This window comes from Pezoporus occidentalis, unplaced genomic scaffold (genome assembly GCF_034315485.1).
Source record: "Pezoporus occidentalis ecotype Australia unplaced genomic scaffold, CSIRO_AGI_Poc_V1 ctg213, whole genome shotgun sequence".
Lineage (NCBI taxonomy): Eukaryota > Metazoa > Chordata > Aves > Psittaciformes > Psittacidae > Pezoporus > Pezoporus occidentalis.
The window spans coordinates 1,808,369-1,817,968 of NW_026913997.1; the positions used below are offsets into that span (position 1 = coordinate 1,808,369).

Here is a 9,600-nt window from a genome sequence, read left to right on the forward strand (position 1 = left end):
CTAAGCATACATGCTGTCAGCCCAGCCCAGATACCAAAACTGTCGTTAAGAAAAATATAAGTAGAACACTCCGTAGAAGTAGAGTTGTACATTCAGGCACTGAAATACATGCCTCCTTGCAGAGGACAGACCAACTCCAGACCAAGCAGACTGTGCACACACTGCACATGAGGAAAAATGAATTAAAAAGTCTACCAGATAAACTTTGTTATAGATGAATGTTTATCAACACAGTTCTCATTGGTCTTGCAGAAAGCTTATGTATGTACATATGGACAGTTTCCATATTAGCATGCAATTTTCTACTTTCACAGGAGCTTGCTGAATTAAAATGTGTTTTATCCATTATCATTCCTGTAGGCTTTTTCTTGGATGCGTAACACCATTCTCCGAGCATAAAAATCCCTATATTCCTCAGGTAGTTCTTCGAGTGTTTTCAAGGCCCTGTCCAAGATCTGTAGAGCTCTAGAGGCTGCAGTAGGATCTTTATTCCCATAAGTGTCATTCTTATCATAGCAATCAGCAGGAAGGTGCTTCCAAAAGACATTCAGGGCCACTCCAAATTCCTCAGAAATTACATTGTGGAACCACAAAGCTGTAGGAAGAAGAATGTCTAAAGTTAAAACGACTATCTGAAACTTTCAAGTGACTTGTAACAAGTGTCAGAATCACCCAAACTAGATCTTGCTGAGGAAAGCCTCAAATGCTGTATTTCTTGTTTATTTGTAAATAGTCATCCCTGAGTATATTGCATTGTACCAAATTTAAGAAGTTCTTCAAGATATTCACATCAACCCATAACTTCACACAAAAGTAACAAGTGCCGAAGTATAAACACTCAAATATAAGCAAACCATAAGCATATGTAGGATGAAAATAAGACATTTTCCCTGTTCACTCATCTCTACTTTAAATGCAGATATCTTTTCATAGATACAGTCCTTAACTTTGCACAGATTGTCCAAGCAGTAACACAAACCACAAGTGTCAGCCACATCACCCTATGAAACTATTTTTACTATGAGAAGATTAGCAACTTTCTACTATAAAAAGATTGGCAATTTGCATTCTGCTAATCTTTTCATAGTAAAGTTGTGAGGCTTTTCAATTGAATCATCATGGCTGTGGTAAGGAAGCAAAGACATTTTTGCCTCATCAAGTACATTTTAAAAAGAAATACGATATGGTATATTTAACCTATTTCAATTTTAAGCTAAGAGACTGAATGCCATGCTTGTTGCAGTTTAGTTGCTTGTATGTGCTGAAGACATAGAAAAGCTTATTCTGAGAAATGAACATGAAGCTTTTTTCAGGTTCAGAAGAGGGGCTGCTTCTACCTTCTCTGTAATAATCACATACATTTCTCAAAAAAGCATCTTTTTTCAGCGATATATATTCCAGAATGCTGACAAAGCAAGCACCGTTCTCTGGACTCAAAAATCCCTATTCTCCCCAGCCATTCTTAAGAGTGCTGAATGTGTTTTAAGTTTGAACCAGCACATTTACTAGCAAAACCAAACTAATATCTGCATTGCATAGAACAAAGCCGAAATTATGTACGCTGACATTACCAACACTGACATACCTTTTGCTAACTGTAATCAAAAGTTTCTTTAGAAAGAATCATAAATGGTAAGTTCAAAATTAAGTAACAAGTCTAAGACAAAGAATATACCTTAAAACTTCCAAAAGATCTACTGTATTCTTGTTTACCATCCTGTTTATGTTGTCCAGATAACATGAAAAGCAATAGAGTAAGTATCTGTCACAATCTCATAATGAGTCTAAATAAAAAATTAACAAGCAGGTGTAGTTCAATAAGAGTAATTCAGCTGCCTTTTCCTGATCACCAGAATTTCATCATCTTAGCCCAGGAAGCAGCTTTGCATTTTCTGCTTGTGTAGAAAAATGATTAGGACTTGTCCTTCCATCCACTGAAGGTGATTATAAATTCCTAGAAGGTCCAATAACTGTACCATCTGTAATCCTCATCAAATCATACGCCTCACAGTTCTTAAGTGCTAGGGCTTTAGAAGAACAGAAACAGTACCTCACTCATTCTGCCATTAGAAAACCCAGGTCACTGAAATAATTTCAGATTTCACAAGTTGACTTTATAGTGCTACTCTATTAAGACACGAATTCAGAAGCATACAGTGTAATCTTGAAGGAAGGTAAGCTTGTAGGTAGATAAAATAATACCTATCATTAGGCTAATTAGTACAGTTAGAAGAAGTAGACATGTTTTGCCAATGTCTTTAGATGCCCCTACTTATAACACAGACATGCTTTTGTAGTGTCTTACCATCCCTTAAAATGTGAAATTGCAAACAAAACTATTTCAAAAAACACACTGCGGTCAGGATCTCTTTGTTGCTTACCTGGAATAAATAACACATCTCCTGCTTCCAGAAAACATTGATAGTGCTTGGCTTTCACAAAAAGGGGGTATTTCTCTAAGTCTGGGTTATCCACATCCAGCACCTCCGACTTAGTGCCTAGGAAAGTTTTTACAAGCAATGAATAAACATTCCTACTCTTCCAACAGCTACAAAGCATCATCACATTGTTTGAAATGGCAGTTCTTGAATCAAGTTTAATACTGGTTTATTTTTCTAACTCTTCTAAAAACCAGGGAATCCTGATGGCATTCCTCATTTACTGAAGAGACATGTTCTCCTGCTGTCTATATTTCTCCTGTAACACTAGAAGACACTTTCTCTGACATTTAAGATACCATTTTGAATCCAGACAGAACACTGTACTCCTCCACAGTTAGGTGCTGAAAACAGAACCAGGCAAAGCTCCTGTGCTACTTTACAGTTTTTCTAATGCCTACAATGGTTAGCATTGACTAATGCAAACAGGATCAGAGTTAGGGGACCCAATGACTTCTTTTACATCAATATGTCTGTTAGTGACTTCTTTCTTCCACAGTGCAATGCTTGTGAGCTGGAAAGGCAACTTTGATCACCAGAATCTGAACTAGATAGATATGACATGCATACCTGATAAATATAAATATGGTGCATCTCGAGGGCTATACAAAGCAACTCGTTTTTTCCCTGTTACTTGGATTAAGAAGTTATCCATGACCTGGAATAAGCATAGTAAGAGAGATGTCAGCCAAGAGTTAAGAATGAATACTTACCCTGCCACTAATCTAAAATATCATCTTAGAAGAGGGAATTATAAAAACTTTCACATGCTGGAATTAGCTAAAAGAGCTTCCACACATAGTTAATCAAAAAACCCTCAGAATATGTCTCTTTATCCCTTCAGCTGCACGTTCTTGACAATTAGTACATCTGGAAACACAATACTGCTTTCCAACAACTTTGGGGTTTTCCTTAATTAGGAATTGAGATCTTTCATATTAAAACACAAAGACATACCATACTTTAGACATATAAACCAGCAAAATTTCATACAAGCTATATTTAAGATTCCTTTCCTTTTCCAGTATTACCCCTATCTCATTTTGCTGATGTTCTATTGACAAAGGATTCTTTTTCATGACTATGTCAGATTTTTAACTGACTGAAAACAGTAAAAAAAAAAAGGGGGGGGGGGGGGGAAGACGCAAAATCAAACATATTTGCAAGTATGGAATTAGACAAAAAACAGTAAGATATCATGACTACACAATACATCTATTTCAATTCACTGTACCACTGCATTGATTCATTTCACTATTTAGAAACACCTGAAGTCTATCATTAACTGAATTTTGTCAGATATTTGCACTTTGATATCTCAATTCATAATGCCATCTGTAACATTTAATGTTAAGCGCATACAGTACCTACATCATAATGTGTCCACAACTGCAATCCAGCTGAGCTGATGCGGAAGACGCTAGAGAAAAACCGTTCCTTCTCAAAATACTCTGGAATCTGAATATCTCCTGCCAAAGTAGGAAACTGCTTTCTGATATCTGCAATATCCTGAAATAAAAAGGATACAACTCTTATAGAACCATATATGCACATTAAAATAAGGGAGCACTTCACTATCATTTCTCATCATATGAAACACGGGGCTACATCTTCAGCCTTGGTGAATAGCTGAAAAGAGCAATGTTTTTTGGTGGTCACCCTTCCAGCCTTGACTTGGTCAACAATATTAGTAAGAATAGCCAGAGAGCTGCTTTGGGCCATCGCTGCTAGAAGTCACACTGAAGAAGCAAGAGATCATCAGAAATCCTTTTATATTAGTTAACAAGAAAAGCTAAAGAATGGGAGGTGAAGAATGTACTCTTCAGTGATCAGCTAAGCTCTCGTATAACAGCAACTATTTTAGACACTTAGGTTTAAATATTCTGACCTAAATCCAGTCAGAATCACAGGCCAAGTGACCATAACCAAGTTGTATTTCTATACTACACAGCCAGAGGGTGACAGCAGGATTTTAAAAATACTCTGTGACTTTACAGTACTAGAACTTTAATTTCAAGTAACTCACCTTCCTAACATCTTCACCCACTGATCGCAAATAGTACTTTTCATCCTGAAGAGAACACAAAGAAAATTGGTTAGGTTTTAGAATAAGAATTAAAAACCCATTAGAAAACTCTGTATTTTCTCATTAATGCAGGGCTTCATTAAAAAATTATATAAATAAATGGCATTTATAAATTCAGCTACTTTGTTGTACTGCCTTTACTCTACTGATCCCTGCTGTTCATCTCGAGAAATGGGGAAAATATGTTAGAGTAGAAGAGTAAAGTGGTGGGAGACTTGTCAACTGCTTCAGCATTGCTGTTACTGAACAGACTCAAAGCAAATGAAGATTGTAATTTAAGTTCTTCACAATACTGATGCAGGAAGCTATTTCAATTGGTTTCAAAACTTACAGCACACTACCTAGCATAAAAGGTAAAAAGCATATCTGCATTCAAAACTGTTTGCTTCCTAATCACAGTTCTCTGAAAATCCCTCTACCCCTCTGATACATGAAGATAATCACAAAACCACTACTCACTAATTATATTACATTACAATTAATCAGTATTTGTATTTTGATACCAAATGTAATCACATGCTAAAATATCTTCACAACATTTTCTTGCAAATGATACAGTTGTTATTCTAAACCAAGGTTTGATTTCTAACTTTTATGCTGGAATATTTGCTCATGCAAGCAGTTTCTGTTAACAGAAACAGGATGTCTGAAGTTAACCATACTGTACATATATAAAACAACTTCTTATAAAAATACTTCTCCCCATACTACTTCTCTTGGCTCCAAGCCACACAAAACACTTAAATCTAAGATCAAGTGCTTTACTGGAGTAAGACTTTAATTTACAATTCATCATTTTCTCTTCCATATACTGGCAAAATAACCAACAGAAGAAACCGTGACACTAAGGAAATTACCTCAGAAAGAAAGTACTCCTTGTGGTTGACTTCAGCTGCTCTTCGTACAAATACATCAAAAGGCAAAGTTCTGAAATACAAATATTTACATTTATACAATGAATCAATGAAACAACACATGGCCTATAAATGTCAGGTTTAAAATCATAAACTGAAGATTTAATATGCTGCTTTTTTTTTTTCCAATTTATTTAACATGGTAACCATGGCAGGGGGGCTGGAACTATATGATCTTGAGGTCCTTTCCAACCCTAACTATTCTATGATTCTATGACTAATCAGTGTTTGCAGTGGATGTTCAAAGAGTTCTACTGAGACAGAAATCCTACATTTACAAACCACTGTTTTAGTAAACTGTTCCCATGTATCCCAACAGAATCACCAATTTGCTGAGGCTGGAAGGAACCTCTGGAGACCCTCCAGGCCAAGTCCATGAATTTGTTAAACATAACTTCAGAAGATTCAAAAAGAAGCACTGGGCATTAGAGCCTGTCCCTCTGAAATCAATAGAAACATTACATATTTATTTAAATAATGGGAGCTTTCCAAATGATTACAGATTTTGGCATCAGTTGGTAGCTGAATGGCAAACCAAGCACAAGCAGTAATAGGACATATATTCATTGTTATGAATTCAATGTTAGGTTCATTTAACTCACCATCTCACATTGTCACTGGATAATGAATAGACTGCATGTAAACATCACATTTCAAGCAACCACCAAGTACCCAGGATTAAGAAGAAACTATCCTTAAACAAAATCTTTTGTGATCTTTTTATCCCTCTACCAGAATGTGATCTGCAACTGACAGTACTTAGAAAACTTCTTTAAACATTTTAGACTTGTCTATAAAAGTCAAATACAACAACTACAGTTAGTGGAAAAACAAACAAAACCCAAACTCTGACTTCAGTTGAACTGTTAATTATCATGCCATTTATACTTGCTCCTGAAGAAAGTGACAACACAGCTCTACAACAGCTTAAACTGATGCACGCTGGTGCTGCCAGAGCTCTGCCCTTGCTGTTTACCCTAATCATCCAATCTTCTCCCTTACGCTAGCACTAGCACTCATCTGACCTGATGGTGAACCTGCTTGCAAAGCTAAACCAGCAGAAAACCATTCAGATTTCTGTAGCACATCACAACCTGACTGAATGAGCTCCAGAACCAACACAAAGACGGGGGTAGAAGCATACAACTTACTGCAGTACTACTCATGTGCCTCCGTTTAAACTCATGGAACTACACGTTAAGTCTTATGTTTCTACTCTTTTATTTCTACTTATTCTCCCCTCATATTAGAATGAGGGACTTGCTGTGGAAAGGGTCAAAGCTTCCTGAATTTCAAGTGCAGTAGCTGAAACTTTATAACAAAGTACCATCACAGCACCTCTATACAACTGTCTACAAACCTGCTAAAATTAGTATGCCAGAGCAACTGCATCTGAATTCGTAGTAAGAGGTATTATGAAAAGAAACAAAATAAAGCAGGGAAATAAAAATCTGATGATAAGGCAAAATCATTCAAGTATGAGCTAATCTAAAAGACTCAAAATTTTTTTATGCAGTAAGCAGAATATAGCATAAGGTAGGTTTTTTCCTCTGAATAACAGGCTCCACTCATAGAGACTTGTAGCTTGTTTACACTTACAGCATATGCTTCTGCCTGCTTAAGAGCTGACTGAACACATCTTGCTCCCACTTAAGGAAAACAAATGAGAAGCAAAATAAAGGCATTTTCCCTTGAAGAACAACACAGTGACTGAGATTAGATGAACACTGAAAAAATGTTTTGGCAGCTACATGAGAGGAACTTCAGAGGAGACCAAGAGTTTATGTGACCCACATCAAGATTAAAGAGCTGGTGAAACGTGTGGCATCCAGTAGTTCGAACACTGTGAGAACTGCACTGCTAACTTCGAAAGGAGCTTTGTTTTAATCAGTAACATCCCTCCTAGAGTGGAATAGCAAGCCTGCCACATGCCAGCATTCAAAGAGGTTCAGACACATGATGAGTCAGAAACTAGCCCTACTCAGTAACACTGAAAACACACCATATAACCAGAACAAAATAGCAGATCAGGGTATTCATAGAATCAGTAGTAGCAAGGGGGGTTGGTTTGCTGTTCTTACCAATGCCAGATTATGCCAGGCTCAAATTTCCTACCAGAGTCAAAATATCTTTATAACACTTCTTTGTGCCATTACTTTTAAGGCCCTGTTTGGCCCCTTCTTTCACCATTGTAATACTTATTCAGGGTTTTGAGATGTTTGTGAAATGAAGAGGGGGAAGTCAAGGACAGCACTTCGATACATAATTTAAAGTTTTCACAAAGTATCTTCATGCTCTCACCCTTAGCTTCAAACAGATGCACTGTATGTCTGCAAGTTACAAGCACATAACTTTAAAATACAAGAGGCCTTGGAACAAAGTACCTATACACAAAGTTCTTACTGAGGAAATCCATCTGTGGCACTGCAGAAACATGAATCTTCACTTCTTTAGATCCTACGGCTTGGCTCAAATAATCTACTGTCCATTTGGTTGTGCAAGCTCCCAGTTCCATCCCTTTCAGCACTACTGGCTTTCTCTAATAAACAAAAAACATAAAAAAAAAAATCAATGGTGAAATAATTGCAGTGACCCAAAATCACAAAAAAAACAGAATTAATTTTTCAAACCAAGTACACACAAACAATCCAGTTGAATACCAGGACCCATTACACAAAGTCATAACTGATGTGTTTACACACAACCAATGTGAAACAGAATGCTGAATGTTGAAACAAAATGCAGTAGATAGTGGGGTTCTTTCTCTATTTACTATTCTCTTTCTTAGCAGGGTAAGGAAAGACTTGGAGGGGCAAAGACAATTTTAACACACACCTTGTGCTGGGCCATTAAGGAATCTAGCTGGACTAAGGAATAGCTTTAGTCAGTCTAGCCCATTCTTAGCAGAAAACAGACAAAAGAGACCACACAGTTAAAATCATAGAATCAAGTAAGTTGGAAAAGACCTTTAAGATCATCAAGTCCAACCTTTACCCCAGGACTACCAAGACCACCACTAAACCAGGTAGCTGAGGTCCTCATCTACACAGTTTTTGAGCACTTCCAGGGACGGCGATTCCACCACTTCCCTGGGCAGCCTGTTCCAATGCCTAATCATCCTCTCTGTGAAGAAATCTTTTTTAATATCCAATCTAAAGTCCCCTGGCACAGCTTGAGGCCGTCACCTCTTGTCCTACCACTTGTTACTTGGGAGAGGAGACCATCCCCCACCTCACTATAACCTCCTTTCTGGTAGTTGGAGAGAGCGATAAGGTCCTCCCTTGAGCTTTCTCTTCTCCAGACTAAACACTCCCAGTTCCCTCAGCCACTCCTCATAACAGCTGTGCTCTAAGGTGTACAGCGTGTGCTATGGTAGTGCTCTATGTTGTTATGAAAGAAGTTCTTTCCACCAAGGTTCCTTGACACTGACAGCCACAAGCAGGTTTGATGCAGGGCACGCAATAAAAAACAGGAAGAAACACCTTTGCTTTGAATTGGGATCTTGGAGAATAAACAGGAAGCAGCGATAACAAAGCAACAAAACCAGCAATCACACCTTTTTTTAACTACTGCTAAAGGAAACGAGCTCAGAGAGCGAGCAGTTGTCAGAACTTGTTAACAGTTTATCTGGCCGCTAAGCTCACATTCATCCTAATGGCTCCTCAGGAAAACACGTAAACCCGAAGCCTGCGGTCTACCTGCACTAACTGCCAGGTGAAGCGTTGCCACAGGAAACCCCCAGTCTTTCCTCCCCTTCCTTCCCCGCACAGTCTGAACTTGCTCCCGCAGGCCCACAACACCCGGTCTGCGCCCGCGGACCCGGCGGCTCGTCTGGGCTTGCGGAGCGGCTCCGGGCCGGGCCGTACCCGGGGGTAGATGTCGCTGAGGAACCGCTCCCGCGTGACGCCGCTCAGCCGCTCCACCGGCACCACCGGCCGCTCCCGCCGCTCCATGGCCGCTCCCGAGACACAGATCCGCGTCCGCCTTCCGCAGCTGCCCCCCGGAAAGAAGAGCTCGCGCAGAAACGTTCCTCGCCTCCCTTCCCACACGCACCGCTAGGCAAGGGCGGCAGAGCCGGCGGGTCTCACCGTGACTCTATGCTTCTCTAGGCCAACACGCTCGGAACCGCCGATCACCCAAACCAGCGCCAGCTCCGGAGCAA

The 9,600-nt window shown here is 39.1% G+C and overlaps 1 protein-coding gene across 2 annotated transcripts; it reads right to left on the bottom strand.

The window, feature by feature from the left end:
• Positions 1 to 204: 204 nt before the first annotated feature.
• On the bottom strand, positions 205 to 9,533 carry TYW5 (tRNA-yW synthesizing protein 5). 2 transcript variants are annotated; one of them, XM_062619711.1, is made up of 8 exons: positions 9,305 to 9,533; positions 7,823 to 7,977; positions 5,382 to 5,451; positions 4,465 to 4,509; positions 3,810 to 3,947; positions 3,009 to 3,096; positions 2,382 to 2,498; positions 205 to 595 (listed from the first exon to the last, which is right to left on the bottom strand). In XM_062619711.1, the coding sequence occupies exons 1-8, from the start codon at positions 9,389 to 9,391 to the stop codon at positions 339 to 341; spliced, it is 957 nt and encodes a 318-aa protein (XP_062475695.1). In that variant the 5' UTR covers positions 9,392 to 9,533; the 3' UTR covers positions 205 to 338. The 2 variants fall into 2 exon arrangements, with proteins under 2 accessions (XP_062475695.1, XP_062475696.1); XM_062619712.1 differs by lacking the exon at positions 9,305 to 9,533 and adding an exon at positions 9,083 to 9,105.
• Between the last annotated feature and the right edge of the window lie 67 nt (positions 9,534 to 9,600).